This window comes from Tiliqua scincoides, chromosome 5 (assembly GCF_035046505.1).
Source record: "Tiliqua scincoides isolate rTilSci1 chromosome 5, rTilSci1.hap2, whole genome shotgun sequence".
In the NCBI taxonomy this organism is placed as follows: domain Eukaryota; kingdom Metazoa; phylum Chordata; class Lepidosauria; order Squamata; family Scincidae; genus Tiliqua; species Tiliqua scincoides.
In genome coordinates this window covers 136,722,055-136,742,552 of record NC_089825.1, presented here as the reverse complement: position 1 = coordinate 136,742,552, position 20,498 = coordinate 136,722,055, and the positions used below count along the sequence as shown (strand labels likewise).

At 46.4% G+C, this 20,498-nt stretch overlaps 2 protein-coding genes across 2 annotated transcripts in view; one reads left to right on the top strand and one right to left on the bottom strand.

The window, feature by feature from the left end:
- The window catches only part of LOC136653774 (vomeronasal type-2 receptor 26-like), a 50,407-nt gene extending 30,315 nt beyond the window's left edge, over positions 1–20,092 (top strand). The window contains exons 6-7 of the mRNA XM_066630653.1: positions 1,340–1,426; positions 19,194–20,092. Of these exons, the coding sequence (XP_066486750.1) occupies positions 1,340–1,426; positions 19,194–20,092 (986 nt within the window). The remainder of the gene's footprint in view (positions 1–1,339; positions 1,427–19,193) is intronic.
- Positions 9,819–10,796, bottom strand: LOC136651196 (vomeronasal type-2 receptor 26-like). The gene has a single exon (XM_066627385.1). The coding sequence runs from the start codon at positions 10,794–10,796 to the stop codon at positions 9,819–9,821; it is 978 nt and encodes a 325-aa protein (XP_066483482.1).
- Positions 20,093–20,498: the final 406 nt, after the last annotated feature.

Below are 20,498 nucleotides of genomic sequence, written 5' to 3'. Positions count from 1 at the left end.
CTGTTGTGGTTCCTTGTAGCTCCACCACTATTTGAGAAATGTCGCCTTTAACACCACTACTGGGAAAAGGATTTCCTTTAATGAAAATGGGGAATTATTAGCTGGATATGATCTTATCAACTGGGTCACATTCCCAAACATGTCTTTTCTGAGAGTCAAAGTTGGAAAAGTAGACCCAGTGACTTCCACAGACAAGAGGCTCACTGTTCATAAGGATGCCATTGTTTGGCCCAGCAGGTTTAACCAGGTGGGGTATTTGAACTTTTCAAGTATATCTTATAGATTTCTCAGTGTTGACTGCGGCCCAGTCACCATTATAACCACAAAGGCTTGAGTAGCTGGTAAAGTGAACATTTTTTAACGTTGGTCCTGATGCTAAAAAGTGTGGGAACCACTGCCTTAGAAGAATGCTTTATGGTTAGTTGGGTCAATACCACAGGACTTCTTGAAGATAAAAGGGTAGATACCAAAAGCAGCCTCTGAGAAGAGCTCCAGTTACCAATTTTGCCATGTCATTAATATGAATCAATAAATATGTTTTCAATGTTGAAACCTGCAAATGAGACTATGGGTGCAATCCTGAAAGTGCGCTGGGCTGGCACACGTCCCTTGCGTTGGCCCATCAGTGTCACGAAAGTGTCATAAAGCACTTTCGCGCCATCTGGAGAGGAATCCTATCCTCGTTCCTGGGCAGTCTGTAGCAGTTCCGGGCTGCTAGGATCAGTGGCAGAGATTTGAGAAGCCGCATTAGGGCTGCTGCCGCCACTTTACCTGGGGTGAGGGAAAGCAATTGCCCTTACCCCTGGCTGAGCTGCATTCAGTCCTAACCCTACCTTTGATGTGGGGCAGGCCTGCCGGCCTATCTGGTCCAGGGCAGGTTAGGATTGGTCTGTATGCAACTTAAGGGGCATTTTGGGTTAGCCTTACTTTAGGATGCCAAGTCTATTATAACAGGAGCAGGAGCTGTAAAGTTATCAATATAGCAACTGACCAAAAAAAGCGCCAAGGTGGAAAATCAAAGCAAATTGTAATGCGTTTGTAACAAACATGAAGGAGCAGAAGCAAACTAGAACCACATGATTGCTGGTTTTGGAGATGGAGCTGATACACCTACGCAGCCCATTCTTGAGACATGAAGTCCTCCTGGCTCCCCACCACACAGTAAGGCAGGACTGGTGGGGTGCACCGGTACTGATTGTGGGGAAGCAGAGCCAGTAGCAGACTGTCTTCTTTGAGAGATGTTTATTCCCAAAACACATCTCATGATGCTGAAATATTACCCCTCCTATTTCCCAGCAGGTACTGCCCCTTTCAGTGTGCAATGACAATTGTCATTCAGGTTTCTTCAGGAGAAAGAAGGAAGGGGAGCCTTTTTGCTGCTACGACTGCCTCCCGTGTCCAGAAGGGAAGATTTCAACTCAAGACAGTAAGATATGTCACATAAACATCAACATATGTATAGGCAGCATCTCTGTATCAGATTGTCCAAGTCAGTAGAGTAGCTAGAGGGGGTCCAAAGCACAAGGTTTTGCAGGCAGCCTCACCGCGCCATGCCAGAAACCAGTCCCCCTCCTTTTCGGAGCCGTTCTGGGCTGCTAGAGCAAAATCGAGGCGTATAGAAAGGCTCCAAAGGGGAGGGGGAGCTTGCACATCGTGGTGAGGCTCCCTGCAAAACTGAGTGCTTTGCACCCCCCTCTAGCTACACTACTGGAACAGATAAAAATGGCTCAAATTCGAAGGTGTTGTCAACTGCTTGTCAAGTCTGCTGTCCGATAAGACAATGAAGCACACTGTACCTGCTGAATTTACTCTTTTACTCCACTTGATATATCAACCGTCCATCCGTCAATATTTTCTGTATTGCTTAATCAAACAGTAATAATTTACAATGGACATTGGTGCTGTTACATAAATAATAATCCACAATGTGGAGGTAGTGGTAACTTCAAATATTGCCATCCATAGTTAGTTGGAATCGACCAGATCACATTCCACGAAATTGGGGGGAGGAATTGACCCCTGTCCCAACTGCAAAAAAATCCTTTCTGTTTCAAATCAGCAGCTTTGATTCCAGATTCTGTAATAGGAATGCTTAGTTATAGCAGTGAACTGTGTATGGGGCTGTCGTATACTGAAACCATCTCTTGTTTTCCAGACACTGATAATTGCTTTGAATGTCCAGAAGATCAGTATTCAAACCCTGGCCAGGATTCCTGCACTCCAAAAATCATCAGCTTCTTGTCTTATGGGGAACCTTTGGGAATTGGTTTGGCTACTTCAGCCCTTTCCTTTTCTTTCATCACAGCTTCTGTGATGGGCATCTTTATGAAGAACAAAGACACTCCCATTGTCAAAGCCAACAACCGGAACCTCACCTACGCTCTCCTCATCTCTCTCTTGCTCTCCTTCCTTTGTGTTTTGATCTTCATTGGACAGCCTGGGAACACAGCGTGTCTCCTTCGACAAACTGGTTTCAGCATCATCTTCACAGTGGCTGTTTCCTGTATATTGGCCAAGACCACCATTGTCATTTTAGCTTTCATGGCTACCAAGCCAGGCTCGAGGGTGAGGAAATGGGTGGGGAATCAACTGGCCAGCTCAATGGTTCTTTCCTGCTCCCTTTTTCAAGCCATACTTTGTACTGTGTGGCTCTCAACATCCCCTCCATTCCCAGATGCTGACATGCACTCAATCACCAAAGAAATTGTACTGCAATGTAATGAAGGTTCAGCTCTCATGTTTTACTGTGTCTTGGGCTTTATGGGCTTCCTGGCCATTGTCAGCTTCACTGTGGCTTTCCTAGCCAGGAAGTTACCAGATACTTTCAATGAAGCCAAGTTCATCACCTTCAGCATGTTGGTCTTTTGCAGTGTTTGGTTGTCCTTTGTTCCCTCTTACTTGAGCACCAAGGGGAAGTACATGGTGGCTGTGGAGATCTTCTCCATCTTGGCTTCCAGTGCTGGGTTATTGAGTTGCATCTTTTTCCCCAAGTGTTTTATTATTTTGATGTATCCTGAGCTGAACATCAGAGATCATCTAATAAAAAAAACACGTTAAAGAATCTTACAGTCCTAACTTCTCTGGGCTTTGCACTTACAACTTCTGATGGAATAATCATCTAACAGATTTTTGTAAAGGCGTCCTAATATTTCGTGACAGTTGGTACCAATTGGTAAACTTGGTACAGGGGAATGTTAGCGCACTCAGTCATTCAGAATAGATTCCTACTACATGTTGTTACGGCTGTGGAAAGGGTTATAACATGAGAACATAAGAAGAGCGCTGCGGGATCAGGCCAAAGGCCCATCTAGTTCAGCTTCCTATATCTCACAGTGGCCCACCAAATGCTCCAGGGAGCACACAAGACAACAGTCACAACCTGCGTCCCAGTGCCCTTCCCTGCATCTGGCAATCACAGGCAACCTGCCTCTAAAACCAAGAACTTGCATATATCTACTATGACTTGTAACCTATTTGACTTGTAACCTGTAACCTACTATGACTTGCAACCCGGGTTTGGGACATTGATTGCTTGATTGAATTGATTGAATCGGAAGTGATAATGACATGCTCTGTTTTAATTTAGTACCATATACATTCATGTGCCTCCTTAATTAGGAGGCATTGATATGCGAAGAGGTCAACAGCCTAACCTTGACAGATCAATGGGCCAATCCTAAACTGGAGGGCCACTGGAGGAATTAACATTTCATGGTGGAATGTGCTTTACAGACAACACAAACAGTCTGCTGAAGTTTTAGTAAGTATGAGTTCAAGATGTACGATCTGTCTGACCTGAAAAAGGAAGGAAGGAGAAGCCAGGACTATGGAACACCCGCATTTCCTGAGATGCGTTTCCTGAGATGAGAACTTTCCGCATCAAGTTCCTGAGATAACACTGTTTTTTACATCTTCACTGACAAGTGGTTTTAATATTCTAAACTGCTTCAAGTGCCTTATCATCCAATCCTATGGACCTTTTAGGACAGCGAGATGAGTGTAGTGCTGTAGCAAAAGGCCCAGCAAAGGTGCAAAGGTTGCGCTGCAGCTTGGCCCAGCTGGAGCTGCTGCCACAAAGTTGGTGGGGAATTTAGGGGGGAGGTGGATCCTGGTGGCAGTGACTTGCTCCAGGATCCTATCCCATTTTTCCCATCCCAGAACAGCTCCTGCTTCTCCTCCGACCTGTGTCAGCAAAATGGCTTGCTTGGTCCATGGAGAACCATAAGTGAGCGGGAAAACTGGGCAGCCTAACAGGAGGTAAGTAAAAAATAGTCAAAAATAATTGTGAGCAAGTGAGATGGCTTGACTCAGTGGCATAGCAATAAGGGGTGGGAGGTGCAGTCCGCTCCAGGTACCAGATACAGGAGCATGATAAAGGGGCACCAGCATTGCTTCTGCTCCAGCCACACCCGTGTCAGACATGCTGGCTGCTACGATCCAATTTATCCATGCAGCACACAGTGAAATACATAGAGGTGTCCACGTTGCTGCCTGTTGGTCCATTTCCATTGAAGAAATTCACTGACGGACATGGGAAGTCCTGTGTATTCTATTCCACAGGGAAGCAACTGGGAGTGAGGAACATGCTGGGAGCACTGCTTTGCCGATCTGCCCTCTGGTGCACTGCAAAGGGAGCCAGGAGGAGCAGGAAGGGATCGGCACGGGCAGCATGCCAAGGGTAAGAGGACGCATAGGGTGAACATGGTTGCCATATCCCACTGGGCCCCGAGAAGGAACCATTTGGGCAAGGCTCTTGCTTGCCACTCCGCACCCCCACTTGCCCCCAACCTTTCTGCAGCCCAGCCAGACCCCCCTCCTCTTGCCCTGTCCTCTGCTTCCCAACTTGCCCCAAAGATCTCTAGCACACCATGGAGATTAGCTACGAGGGTTAGTGGATTCCTCCTTCCTCCAAAACCCCAGAGAGAGGAGGGCTGTTAAAAACAGAGAAGAGGTATCAAAAATTACACAGGCCTACAAAATTGAGGGTCAGAAGGTTTTTCGCAAATTTTATAGTGCTTTGATATGAATTTGGGGTGCCGATCCCAAAAATGGCATCCGTTTTGCCCTATCACATCTAGTTTTGGTGATATAGTATAGCCTCATTTTTGAATGGTTCAAGCAGCTTCCTCATGAGGAAGCTGCTTGAACCATTCACTAAAGAGGCTGTGCCGTGTCTCCAAAAATAGAGGTGATAGGGCAAAACGGATGCCATGTTTGGAATCAGCACCCTAAATATACGCAGGGATTGGTGTAATGTTTAAGGAAGCAAAATGTGTGTTGGCCTGTGTCAACTGTCAAATGCACTGGTTGGAATCATCCTATATGTACTGGAGTCAGCCTGGGTGTGCTTGTTTTCTGTTGTCATGCCATGAAGAACCTTGTGGGGCTACTATTATTATTATTATTATTATTATTATTATTATTATTATTATTATTATTATTATTATTATTATTATTATTATTAATTTGTACCCTGCCTTTTTGCCCAACGGGCACACAAGGCGGCTTACAACATTAAAAAAAAAATACATTAAAAACAATTAACAACAATATACATAATTAAAAAATCTAAAAACAAACAAACCCCGTGGATTTTCATATAAAAGCAAGAACGCCAGCCAGCCTGTCAACAATTAAAAGCTTTTTGAAATAAAAAGGTCTTCAGTCCACACTGAAATGTTAGCAATGAGGGGGCAGTTCTCAGTTCTAAGGGGAGGGTATTCCACAGTTCGGGGGCCACCACCAAGAAGGCCCTCTTCCTGGCCGCCACCCCTCTCACATCTCTTAGTGGCGGCACAGTCAAAAGGGCCCCCCCAGATGATCTAAGAGCACGGGCAGGATTGTAGGGAAGGAGGCGGTCCCTCAAATACCCCGGACCCGATCCGTAGAGGGCTTTAAAAGTCAAAACTAGCACCTTGAATTGGGCCCGGAACAGAACCGGCAGCCAGTGTAGCTGCCGGAGCAACGGCTCGACAGAGTCAAACCGACGTGCCCCAGCAACCACACGAGCAGCCGTGTTCTGTTCTGTACTGTAATTTCCAGACCATCTTCAAGGGCAGCCCCACGTAGAGTGCATTGCAATAATCTAATCTGGATGTCACTTGCGCATGGGTTACTGTGGCCAGGTCCGTGCAGCTCAGGTACGGTCGCAGCTGGCGAATCAGCCAAAGCTGAGCAAAGGCTCCTCTGGCCACTGCCGCCACCTGGGACTCCAGGAGCAGCTGTGGATCCAGGAGAACCCCCAAGCTGCGGACCTGCTCCTTCAGAGGGAGTGCAACCCCATTCAGAGCAGGACGATAGTCCAGCACCCGAGCCGTGGATTTCCGAACCAAAAGCACCTCTGTCTTATCCGGATTTAATTTCAGCTTGTTCGCCCACATCCAGCCCCTAACCGCCTCTAGACAGCGATCCAGGACCGCAACCACCTCCTCAGAATCAGGGGGAGAGATAGAGCTGGGTGTCATCAGCATACTGATGGCAACCCACTCCAAACCCCCGGATGACCTCTCCCAGCAGCTTCATGTAGATGTTAAAGAGCATGGGGGATAAGATGGAACCCTGCGGCACCCCAAACCTAAGAGGTTGGGGTGCTGAACAGGCATCCCCCAGCACCACCTTCTGAGATCTCTCAGCCAGGAAGGAGCGGAACCACTTCAAAACAGTGCCTCCAAGCCCCAACCTGGCCAGCCGGCCCAGAAGGACACCATGGTCAATGGTGTCGAAAGCCGCCGAGAGGTCCAGCAGGACTAACAGGGTTGCACCCCCCCGTCCATCCCCCGGCGAAGGTCATCCACCAAGGCGACCAAGGCAGTCTCCGTCCCGAACCCTGGCCTGAAGCCAGATTGGAATGGGTCCAGATAATCCGATTCCTCCAGTACCCTCTGAAGCTGGGACGCCACCACCCGCTCAATCACCTTGCCCAGGAATGGGATACTTGAGACTGGCCGAAAGTTGTTTAAATTAGTGGGATCCAGGGAGGGCTTCTTCAAGAGGGGGTGAACCATCGCCTGCTTCAAGGCAGGCAGGAGCACCCCCTCCCTCAGAGATGAGTTCACCACCCTCCCCGTCCCCTTGGCCAGCCCTTCCCGGGCAGCCCTAATTAACCATGCTGGGCACGGGTCGAGCAGGCAAGTAGCAGGTCTCACACTCTAGAGAATCCTGTCCACATCCTCAGGCTCTACAAGCTGAAAAGAATCCCAAATAGCAGGATAGACAGGTGCCCCGGGGACATCACTAGACATGCCCACAGCGGCATCCAAGTCATGCCAAATCTGATCGAACTTTTCTGCAAAATGTTTAGCGAACTCGTCACAGCGAGCCTCCGTGTGCTCCTCCCCACCAGTAGGGGGGGCCAGATGTAAAAGGCTACGGACTACCCAAAAGAGCTCAGCTGGACGGTTCTCTGCAGATGCAATGGTGGCAGAGAGGTGCACCCTCTTAGCTGCCACCAACGCCTTAGAATACGCTCTCAACTGGGCCCTAGCCTGTGTACGGTCAGATTCGGTACGAGTCTTTCGCCACTGATGCTCTAGACATCTGTCCTGCCGCTTCATCATCCGCAGCTCCTCAGAAAACCAAGCAGCCGCTCTGACTCTGCGACTGAGCAGAGGATGCTTGGGAGCGATCTCATCCAGGGCCCTGGCCATCTCCGTATTCCAGAAATCGACCAGAGTGCCGCATGGGTCACCAGCTCTGGCAGCAGGAAAATCCCCCAGAGCCCTCAGGAATCCATTTGTATCCATCAGCCTCCAAGGGCGGATCATAAAATGTGATCCCCCGCCATTGCGGAGGTAAGAGGCCGCAACAAGCCTAAATCCCACCAGAAAGTGATCTGTCCATGACAAAGGAGTGATCTTAATATCTTCCACCTCCAGATCACCATCAGCCTGCCCAGCAGTAAACACCAGGTCCAGCGTATGTCCCGCATCATGTGTTGGGGCAAAAACTCTTTGAGACAGACCCATGGTTGCCATGGAAGCCATGAAATCCTGAGCCGCAGCTGTTCCCGGGGCCTCGGCATGGACATTAAAGTCCCCCAACACCAATAGGCGGGGGGACTCCAGCACCATGCTCAAGACCAACTCCATCAGCTCAGGCAGGGAGCCTGTTGGGCAGCAAGGCGGGCAGTACACCAGCAGAATCCCTGTTCTGTCTCGCCCCTCCAACACAACATGAAGACACTCAAACCCGGTGGACTGCTGAACAGGGTTTCTGGTAAGACGGATGGAATCCCGGTAGACCATTGCAACCCCAACTCCCCGCCCCTGTAGCCTTGGCTGCAGCAGTACCTGGAAACCCAGTGGACAAATCTAGGAAAGGCTAAACCCCCCAGCTCACCCAACCAGGTCTCCGTGATACATAACAGGTCGGCCTTTTCCTCCAGGATTAAATCCTGGATTAAATAGATCTTATTATTTACTGACCTGGCATTCAGAAGAAGCAGTTTCAGACTCAGGGGGCTGTTGCCAGGCATGCCAAGGGTCAGAGGAATGCGAGGAGAGCCAGAAAGAGGGACAGTCTGTCTACGACTGACCCTCCTTCTCCTGTAACAGCCAGGCCAACCCCCACTGCCATACCTTCCATGGCCCATAACTCTAGTGATGGTGGCCTCCCTCCCCTCCCCTGAGCTCCCCCGTGGTGTCAAACACATAGTTCCGGTGGGACTGACCTACACATCAACAACAGCCACACAAATATAAAACTAAAACCCACACACTCAAACACACCACAGCCAGCAAAAACATCAATGATTAGGAAGGAAGGAAGGAATCGATGCTCATTGGACAAAGGATAGGAGGTTTGAAATTTTCTTTGGCTGAGGAATGGCAGGAGGAGGAGCCCAAGGGTGTTCTAGCCTTATGATTGTCTGACAAAGCCCAGGGAGAGGGAGGAGGCAGGGAAGCGGGGGGGGGGGGGAGGAGAGGCAGTTCATAGTGATCATGTTTTCCACTGCATGGCTGGTGGGGAGAGGAACCCTCATTGAATGACCAGCTTCAGTGGGACTGCTTTGGAGTAGAGCTGCAAAGGATCAGGTCTGCCTGGCAAACCGCCCAGCTGCTGCACATGACCCTCTTCCCTCTTGCCTCTTCTGTCCTGGCTCTCTCGCAGTCCATCCCACGCCCTCCTGCCCTGTTTATGGATGAGATGGAGCAGCAGGGAAGTGTTTAAAGTGAACTCCAATACACACATCCCAGCAGTAGCCCTGTTTTTTTCCCCACAGATGGGTTTTTAAAGGGGGTGGCTTGACTTTAAAATTGCAAAAGGGTGACTCGGCAACACGGAAAGTGCCCATTTTTGTGTCAAGTAACAGGGGGATGGAGACTTGTGACTTGACTTCAGTTACTTTGTGCTGGATTTTCCCATTCGTGAGAATTTGGAAACTAATGCATCAACACATCAAGAACATTGATGCAGAAATATTTAATGAGAATTCGGTGGTAAATAACAGGCCTTTTATCTCCCATAGTAGCACTGTAAAATCTCACAGGGACAGAGTTAATGGTGTTCGGAATTAATTACTTCTTTTTTCTCGTGAACTGCTTTCTCATGTTCAGCTCAGGCCTCATTAGGATAATGTAGCATTTGGGAGCAAAAACACAACCCTGTAACCCAGCACGGAGTTGTGACCCACATGTAGCACATGGACCCACAGTTTGTGAAATGCTGTTCTAACTCACTGCATGGGAGGAACTGCAGAAATAAGGTCTACATCCCCTGTTGGGCATTTATTGGTACCATCAAGGTTACAACACTGCACCACTAAGTACATTGGACTAACTTCTGAAAAGAAACAGTTAACTGGAACTAGTCCACATATTTTAGATATTATATTCCTTTCTTCTTATCAGTTGCCCCCTTTCATTCAATTCAGGCCTCAGCACTATAATGAAGCATTTGGGGGAAAAGATACAAAATAGTAAACCAGCCCCAGAAGCCAAGATGGAGAAGATCTCCACAGCCACCATGTACTTCCCCTTGGTGCTCAGGTACGTTGGCACAAAGGACAACCAAACACTGCAAAAGACCAACATGCTGAAGGTGATGAACTTGGCTTCATTGAAAGTATCTGGTAACTTCCTGGCTAGGAAAGCCACAGTGAAGCTGACAATGGCCAGGAAGCCCATAAAGCCCAAGACACAGTAAAACATGAGAGCTGAACCTTCATTACATTGAAGTACAATTTCTTTGGTGATTGAGCGCATGTCAGCATCTGGGAATGGAGGGGATGTTGAGAGCCACAAAGTACAAAGTGTGGCTTGAAAAAGGGAGCAGGAAAGAACCATTGAGCTGGCCAGTTGATTCCCCACCCATTTCCTCACCCTCGAGCCTGGCTTGGTAGCCATGAAAGCTAAAATGACAATGGTGGTCTTGGCCAATATACAGGAAACAGCCACTGTGAAGATGATGCTGAAACCAGTTTGTCGAAGTGGACACGCTATCTTCCCAGGCTGTCCAATGAAGATCAAAACACAAAGGAAGGAGAGCAAGAGAGAGATGAGGAGAGCGTAGGTGAGGTTCCGGTTGTTGGCTTTGACAATGGGAGTATCTTTGTTCTTCATAAAGATGCCCGTCACAGAAGCTGTGATGAAAGAAAAGGAAAGGGCTGAAGTGGCCAAACCAATTCCCAAAGGATCCCCATAAGACAAGAAGCTGATGATTTTTGGAGTGCAGGAATCCTGGCCAGGGTTTGAATACTGATCTTCTGGACATTCAAAGCAATTATCAGTGTCTGGAAAACAAGAGCTGGTTTCAGTATATGACAGCCCCATACACAGTTCACTGCTGTAAATAAGCATTCGTATTGCAGAATCTGAAATAAAAGCTGCTGATTTGAAAATGAAAGGATTTTTTTGCAGTTGGGAAGGGGGTCAATTCCTCCCCCCAATTTAGTGGGATGTGATCTGGTCGATTCCAGCTAACCATGGATGGCAATATTTGAAGTTACCACTACCTCCACATTGTGGATTATTATTTATGTAACAGCACCAATATCCATTGTAAATTACTATTGATTGATTGGGCAATACAGAAAATGTTGACGGATGGACGGTTGATTTATCAAGTTAAGTAAAAGAGTAAATTCACATTGCACGTTGCTGTAAAAAGAGTAAATTCAGCTGGTACAGTGTGCTTTATGGTCTCATCGGACAGCAGACTTGACAAGCCATTGACAACACCTTCTAATTTGAGCCATTTTTATATGTTCCAGCAGTGTAGCTAGAGGGGGTGCAAAGCACAAAGTTTTGCAGAGAGCCTCACCACGATGTGCAAGCTGCCCCCTCCCCTTTTGAGCCTTTCCTTATGCCTCGGTTTTGCTCTAGCAGCCCAGAACGGCTCCGAAAAGGAGGGGAACTGTTCTCTTGCATGACTGGTCTCTTGCATGAGTGCTTTGGACCCCCTCTAACTACTCTACTGTCTTGGACAATCTGAGACAAAGATGCTGCCTATACATATGTTGATGTTGACATGACATATCTTACTGTCTCGAATTGAAATCTTTCCTTCTGGACACGGGAGGCAATCATAGCAGCAAAAAGGCTCCCCTTCCTTCTTTGTCCTGAAGAAACCTGAATGACAATTGTCATTACACACTGAAAGGGGCAGTACCTGTTGGGAAATAGGAGGGGTAATATTTCAGCATCATGAGATGTGTTTTGGGAATAAACATCTCTCAAAGAAGACGGTCTGCTACTGGTTCCGCTTCCCCACAATCACTACCTGTGCACCCCACCAGTCCTGCCTTACTGTGTGGTGGGGAGCCAGGAGGACTTCATGTCTCAAGAATGGGCTGGGCATGAGTATCAGCTCCACCTGCAAAACCAGCAATCAAGTGGTTCTAGTTTGCTTCTGCTCCTCCATGCTTGTTACAAATGCATTACAATTTGCTTTGATTTGCCACCCTGGCGCTTTTTTTGGTCAGTTGCTAAATTGATAACTTTACAGCTCCTGCTCCTGTTATAATAGACTTGGCATCCTAAAGTAAGGCCCTTCAGTTTCCTACAGACCAATCCTAACCTGCCCTGGACCAGGTAGGCCGACGGGTCTGTCCCACATCCAAGGTAGTGTTAGGACTGAAAGCAGCTCAGTCTAGGGTAAGAGGAATTGCTTTCTCTCACCCCAGGTGAAGCGGCGGCAGCAGCCCTAACGGGGCTACTCAAATCTCTGCCACTGACTGCCCAGGAATGAGGATAGGATTCCTCTCCAGGTGGCACGAAAGTGCTTAACGACACTTTCGTGACACTGATGGGCCAACGCAAGGGACGTGTGCCGGCCCAGCGCACTTTCAGGATTGCACCCATAGTCTCATTTGCAGGTTTCAACATTGAAAACATATTTATTGATTCATATTGATGACTTGGCAAAATTGGTAACTGATGCTCTTCTCAGAGGCTGCTTTTGGCAGCCACCCTTTTATCTTCAAGAAGTCCTGTGGTATTGACCCAACTAACCATAAAGCAAGGTTCTAAGGCAGTGGTTCCCAAACTTTTTAGCATCAGGACCTACGTTAAAAAAAATTCACTTTACCAGCTGCTCAAGCCTCAGTGGCTATAATGGTGACTGGGCAGCAGTCAACACTGAGGAATCTATAAGATACACTTGAAAAGTTCAAATACCCCACCTGATTAAACCTGCTGGGCCAAACAATGGCATCCTCATGAACAGTGAGGCCCTTGTCTGTGGAAGTCACTGGGTCTACTTTTCCAACTTTGACTCTTAGAAAAGACATGTTTGGGAATGTGACCCAGTTGATAAGGTCATATCCAGCTATTAATTCTCCATTTTCATCAAAGGAAATCCTTTTCCCAGTAGTGGTGTTAAAGGCGATATTTCTCAAATAGTGGTGGAGCTACAAGGAACCACAACAGAAGAAGAATTTCAAAGGAGGCACAAGACATACTAATACATAAGAGTGTGTTCATCTTTGACAATCGAGGGATAGGATGAAGAGCCTGAACTTAACTAAATCCCCACATGGTGAATTAGCAGCATTGGCACGGGCTACACTACCATCCTGTGGGGAATTTTTGGCCACTGGTAGTCTCTTTGGGGTAAGAGGACATTTATCCCTGTGCTCCAGGGTATGTCTCAGCAGCCACAATGGGCCCATTCAGACCTGCTTCTGTGATATTTGCTAGCGCAAGTCCACACTGATCTGTGCAGGTGGATCAGGCCCAGAAAGGGGCTCAGGATTCGGTGCACACTCTTACCAATCCCACCCCCTCCTGGACCCAATATGCCCACCCCCACTCCCATCCCATCTCTGTTCCATTCTCCACCACCATGTTCAGCCCCCTACTCACAGAACCCCCAGACTATTCGGTTCCCTGCTCCAGATTTACCTGCTCCAACTGGCCTCCATCACTCCCCAGCAAGTGCAGGAAGGCTCTGGCCTTCCTCCTGGTGTGCTGGTTTCCTGCACTCTCGTGAAAAGCTTGAATGCACTTTTGCGGCAGCCTGCACCGGTTGAACACACTTTCCATCAGTACAGATAGTGGAAAGCTTTAGGGTTTAAAGCCAAGGTTTAAAAGCTTTATCCAGGCTACTTTTAGTAATGGTGGTGGTGGTAGTGGTAGTAGCAGTAAAATACCAATGAATGCAAGCTAGTAGTGTTGTTCTGTTGATGGTGCTTCTATGTATACGGCACTTTTCAGAGGAACAAAATCCAATTCCAGAAAGAGACACAGCAGAGACAATCAGGAGAACAACCTACTAGCAGGTTTACAAGAGAACTAACATGAACCTGAAAGCAAAGGAAATGCTGCCTTGCACGTGGGTTAATAAATGAAGGAGTGTGCCGGTTTTGCAAGAGGTATCTTCTTTTCCAAGAAATTCTGCGTATTCACTTGGAATTGGTTTCTTCTCTTTGTAAAGCACATGCTGAACTGAGGAAGGATGGATTCATTCATCCCTCCCATCTGATTCCATCCCTTAGTCCAGTGGTTCTCAAACTTTTTAGAGGCCTAAAGGCTGCTGCCTGATGCTGATGGGGCCGCATAGCTCCCCCTCCAGCAGCAGCTTCTCCAGCCCTTGAAAACAGAATGTAATCTTCCCTTTGGTTTTCATGAACCACCAAAAAGTAGGTCATGTTCCACTGGCGGGTCCAGGACCCACGGTTAGAGAACTACTGCCTTAGTCCCTTTTCTTCCATCTCCCCTGCCTCCTCCCCCAGAGCTCATGGAAGGTGAAGGGGGATAACAAGATGCAGACATGAGTAGGAGAGAAAACTGGGTGAATTAGTCCTCATTATGGCTATGTGGCTGTTGAAAAGGAGGGGACTCTAGATTTCAACCCACTCTCGCAATCAGCCATCCAGTTCTGGAGTTGTGTGAGATGGTCAAGAACTTCACTCTCTCCAACTCTCCAACTCACTCCATGCATAATATCACATGTCTCAACTATGCCCCATCCCACATGCACCTTCTTTCTAGAATGAATAGCACAAACACAGTTGACTTTCTTCTTATGGGAGATATCCTGATCCACTAATCTTTTTGTTCACCATTACCAGCCATGGTGGATGATCTCCGATCTTCTCTCTCCATCCATATGCCATCACTCTCTCCAACCCATGCATAATATCACATGTCTCAATTATGCACCCTCCCGCAGACACCTTCTTTCTAGTCTGAATAGCCCCAGTGGACTTTCCTCTTCTGGGAGATATCCCCATCCACTAATCTTTTTGTTCACCATTACCAGCCATGGTGGATGATCTCCGATCTTCTCTCTCCATCCATATTCCATTGCTCTGTTTTTGAATTTTGATGAATACATGGAATGCAAAGCATGTGCCACAGCATAGACAGCATTGTAGATGCTGTAGCTGTGGCTAGTCAGGCTGGTTTCAAACACAGACCCAGGAAGAGTCTCCAGCTTCTCTTCTCCAGTGCAGATAACTCTGCCCACCTGATTTGCTACAAAGCTGGGGAATGAACAATCAAATGCCTTTTCCCAGAATTCCCTGAAAAAGCCATCTTCTTTTTGGGAGGCAGGATTTCTGAGCTGAATAAATTTCTGGAAACCAAGTAGCTCTTCAGAGTGAATGGCAAAAGACAGAGCGCCGTGGAGGAAATCAATGTCCCAATGCCTTTGGAGGGAAAATGATGTGAACTCCATCTGGGCTGTCATAAGCCAGACTTTACCCTTGGTCTTTGCTGCTATACCCTCAAAAACTACAATGTGGTTCAGCATCCTCAAGATCATTGTGGTCTGAATTTCTCCATAAACAAGCACAACATTGGCAGTGCTTCTCAGAATGGTGTTGATTGTTTGGAAACCGTCGCTCACCATTTTGGGAATGGATGACGATGTAGCTGGAAATCGTGTTATGAAGTCAAAGCAGATGCCTCTCTGGGTAAACACAGCAAGCACATTGTCTATAAATACCTCCGTATTATCTTCATTATGAGAAACCACTCCAATCCACGTCCACGCAAAATGCAACAGTAACTGGAGAATCCCTCTATATTGATGGGCTTCAGCAGGGACCATCTGATGGAAGAAGACTTGAGTGTTGTCCTTCATCACTGGAGGACAGCCATACAGAAACTAAAGATAATTTGAAACAGGGGATGGGAAGATATAGTTTCAAAATAAAATCTACGCATAGGTTTTGGTTTATACTGATATACTTGCCAAATGGTTTCAGGGCAAGCCTTTGGCCACTGAGATCCAATCAAGTTTCAATTTGCAATTCAGTCAGTCTTTTATATATATATATATATAAAACAGCAATCTTCAATTATTGTGCCATGGCACATTGGTGCTCCATGAGGGGTCCAAAGGCATGCCACGGGACTTTGGGAGATGGTCATTTATTAGTAGGGTCATTGGGAAATGTGAGCCCATCACCAACAGAATGCTGTGCCTTGTCAATGGGCAAAAAACCGATGCTAAACAATTTTAGCATCTTGCCAGTGTGCCAAAAGATGAAAAAGGTGGACAATTGCGATATAAAGAAAGAGTCAAAATAATACTTATTTGGATCAATATGATGGAATTATAAAGGCAGAATTTCAGAAGGCTTTTTGATGCAAAGACTGTACACTGTGGATTAGCAACATGCAATAGAATACTAGAAAACTGTTAGACGGCAAAAGTTTGCTGCACACCTAGATAGTTGTTGGAAGGACATGGTGCATATCTACACTCTCCAAATCCTTTCCTAGGCTGTGCTTCCAGTTCTGCTGATCCTTTGTATCTAAACAGACAAGAATCAAATTCACGCCAAGAAATGGAGGGCAGCTTATTCACTGGATGGTGCATTAGACAGACCGTCTCTCTTGGAACTTTACTTATAGTGCACCTGACCCAAAGGTTTCCCAGTGACATAGTAATAAAAAACACTTTATTCATCTCGCTTTCAGCTGCTTTGCTAACTTCCACATCTTACCTGTGGAATCTTGTAGATGCACAGAATGGTGGCCATATGTAGGGGAACCATAGAGGTAGGCCCCCCTATGACAACCGCTGGAATGTTTTTTCTGCCGCACTTGTAGTTAGGAACAATTCTGCCCCACCCAAAGAGAAGTTCTACTGAGGCACGATAGATCCAGCTTTCAATGAAGTGGCTGTTATAGAGGTGGAAGCCCAGAGTGGCATTGGGTAAAATCAAGGGATTTGCGTTGATCTCCTTGACTGCAAATTCCAAGGCCAGAATGTGCTGATAATTCTGAGTCAGGAACCTGCAATGAGCATGACAAGCGTACATAAATAAGATCACAGCATTTGTTTTACACTGTACAGGGGTTTCTTGATTCAGAGTTAAAGCCTTTCACCCATATGATGCCAGCTGTACAAGAAAATAAAGGAGGATAATCATCATTATTGTTATTCTAAAACTAGGGACAGGCAGTCTTTCAGAAAAGAAAAAGGTAAATATACATTCTGTCATTCTGCAGCAACAGTGACAGAGTGCGGATCAATGGACATCAAGGTTCATCTCCAAATATTCTCTTTCTTCTGAAACTAGATCCAAACCACAACCAGTTTGCCTGAAGATATTACCATCACATTTGTAGGATACAATTAATGCACACACACACCCCTTACATGTGTTGATCAGAGAGTTCCTGTGATGGATGTTTCACGAAAGTGATCTCATTTGAAAATATGTAGATCTGGGAAAGAATGCCAGCAATGACGAGGTCTCCTGCCTGGAAATACTTGTGGAGAATAGCAAGAGGGTTACTGATGTAACACTTTGCAACAGGAACCTCGCACACAATCTGTGGCAGCATCAAAAACACTGACACCAAGAATACAATCATCTTGGAGGGAAAAAATCAGCCCTGCAACATCTAAGACATGTCAATAATTCCTCTGCCCCCCCTTTTCATTTGTGCATCCTGGAATAGCACAGAACACATAAATGGCCACTCGCTCCCCAGAATAGAAGTGCAGATGGCACAAGGTAAACCATTACGAAATAGACCAACAGAATCCAGTGTGATTCTGCACCATGTCTGAACTGCACCGTAGATATTAATAACATCCTGTAGTTGAAGCCTGTAGTTTTGCAAATCGCCACTAGATGCCCCTTGGAAATTTGCAGAGGGGGCAAAAACACTAGATTTAATCACGGGCAATTTGATAACCACAAGGGACATTATCGCCTCCTCAGAATTATAGGTTGTCTTGATATTGTGGAAGAAAATATGTTTATGAGACCGTAACATGACATTTTTGCAAGACTTTGAAAAGCATGTTTTCCTACTTGTGAAGAAAAGTGGGTGGTAGTAGGACAGCTGCATCCTGGATGATTATCTCCTGGCCGAATGCATTGCAGTTCTTGGCATCCCTGGCTGTGGCGTCACAACGGTTTGCATCACTTGGTGTGGGAGAGCAGCACATCATCACACCCATGATGGACCTCTCCCATGCAAAGGGTGGGGCAATGCCTCAGGCAGTGGGCGTGGTGATGTACCATTGCCCCACCCCTCTGTTTTCTAGGCTAAAACGTTTGATAGAATAGAAATATTCTTTCACCGGTTCTTTCATTGCATCCCAAATGAAATTACGCATCTAACGATATATAAGATGATGGTATTATTCAAAAATACCAAGATTTTAAAAATTTTGGCTAGTATTGGTGTTACCCCCATGTATGGTGTCACCCCTGCATGTTGTCACCCAGTGCGGCCTGCACCCCCTGCGCCCCCTAGTGACGCCACTGATTCCTGGTCATTCAAGTCTATTTTTTGTGTCCTGATTTTTTACATTTGCGGTCAACAAACCAACGATAACTGGATAACAACCCCTTATATCCTAAGCCTCTTATTCCAGTCCTAACCCTCACTCTTACCTTTGCTTTTTTAAATTTAAAAAGTATGTCTAATATAAATGCACGTATGTTAGGACACACATGTCCAATACTGGAACAGATTGAACCGGGACACGGTTATCCAGCTGAGGACACAATGGTCTTGTCACTCAAGTGAATATAGCATACTGGTTAAGAGACCAAGAATGTCCAATTAGAAGAGGGTGTCAAACTTGTTTCGTACAGAGGGCTGAAGTTGGCATTCATGGTGACTGCTGAGGGCCGAAATGTCATCATTAAGCAGGAAGTGACATCATTAAGCAGATGATGAACAGAAATAAGCACTGTGTTCTCACATAGAAACTCATTAGCTGCAGATGATCAAAAGGAAAATTTGCAAATCATGTTCATATTTTCAAGATAACAGAGAGCCCAAATATTATGGGAGCTGGATAAATTGCTTCAACGGGCCGCATTTGACCCACAGGCCTTCTGTTTTACACCTCAGATTGAAAAGTAAGCATTGCTATTTTGCTGGTGCAGACTTGAAAAGCCCTGTGTTGATCTTCTGAACTTACACAGGGGTTAGAATTTGGTAGAGGAAGCCAAATATAACTGCAAATTTCAGAAATGGATCCTACAGACCTCAGACACATGTTGGTTACAGAAGCACAGCTAGAGGGGATGCAAAGCACTAAGTTTTGGAGGGAGCCTCGCCCTGCCATGCAAGCAACCTCTCCCCCCTCCCCTTCAGAGCCTTTCTGGGTCACTAGTGCAAAATGGAGATGTACGCCTGGCTCCAAAGTGGAGGGGCCACTTGCGTGGCGCATCGAGGCTCCCTGCAAAACTTAGTGCTTTGCACCCCCTGCACATTAACTGCAGCGCACCAGAATGTCCATGTGCCAAAAACGATTCTTATTTTCTTTCCCAGATGTGGATGAATGTTTTCAGTGTGCCGAAGATCATTATGCAAACGAGGAGCAGAATTCTTGCCATCAAAAATCTAGAAACTTTGTGTTTTACGAGGAGCCTTTGGGGATTGTCCTGGCTGCTCTTGCACTTTCCTTTCTTTCCATCACCATGTTGGTGCTTGGGGTCTTCATCAAGTACCAGGATACTCCTATAGTCAAAGCCAACAATCGAAACCTCACCTATGCCCTGCTCGTGTCCCTCCACCTCTGCTTCCTTTGTACTTTGCTATTCATTGGCCAACCTGACAAGCTCTCATGTTTGCTCCAACAAATAACTTTTGGCATCATCTTCTCAGTGGCCGTTTCTTTTGTGTTGGCCAAAACCATCACTGTGGTCCTCACTTTCCTGGCCACCAAGCCAGGGTCCAGCATGAGGAAATGGCTGGGAAATAAATTGGCAGTCTTCCTGGTCCTTTCCTGTTCCTCTGTTCAAGTCATCATTTGTACGGTGTGGCTGGCAACCTCCCCTCCATATCCAGACGCTGACATGCACTCAGTGGCTAAAGAAATTGTCCTGCAATGTAATGATGGCTCAGCCATCCTGTTCTACTGTGTCCTGGGCTATATGGCTCTCCTGGCTCTGGTCAGTTTCACAGTAGCCTTCCTAGCCAGGAAGTTACCTGACGCCTTTAATGAAGCCCAATTTATCACCTTCAGCATGCTGGTGTTTTACAGTGTCTGGATGTCCTTTGTGCCAACCTACCTGAGCACCAAGGGGAAATACACAGTGGTGGTGGTGATCTTTTCTCTCTTAGCCTCCAGTGTTGGCTTTCTGGACTGCCTCTTTTTCCCCAAATGCTTCGTTATCATGAGACCTCAGCTGAACAACAGGCTGCAACTAACACTAAGAAAGTGTTAGGGCATCAAAATTAAACAAGAATTTGTCGTTATGCTACAATATATGTATCATTTATAACTGTACAATTTTACTTAGTCCACATTGTATAGATGCTACATGGCATTCAGCCAATAGATGGGGTGAATAATGAAACCTAATGGAATGAGATTATTATTATTTAACAGCATAAAGGTGGGAAACTGGATTTTGGTGCTTTTTCCCTTGTTACAAGGCATTTAAAGGTGGACCTGAGTATTGGTGGTGAGTCAAATCAGTGGATAACAATTCAGCAGATACTGCATTTGCAGTGGTATGTGCTAGATGTAAATGGCTTTTCAATGCTCTTCCTTTTTGTATTTTACATTGTATTTTATTTACCCATTTGGTTCTTTAAGCCGCCTTGGGCTTCTGGAAAGGCAGAAAACAA

What these genes read in the sequence shown, in the direction of transcription:
- LOC136651196 (XM_066627385.1), bottom strand. Translation starts at nt 10,796, where the DNA reads ATGCTTATTTACAGCAGTGAACTGTGTATGGGGCTGTCATATACTGAA.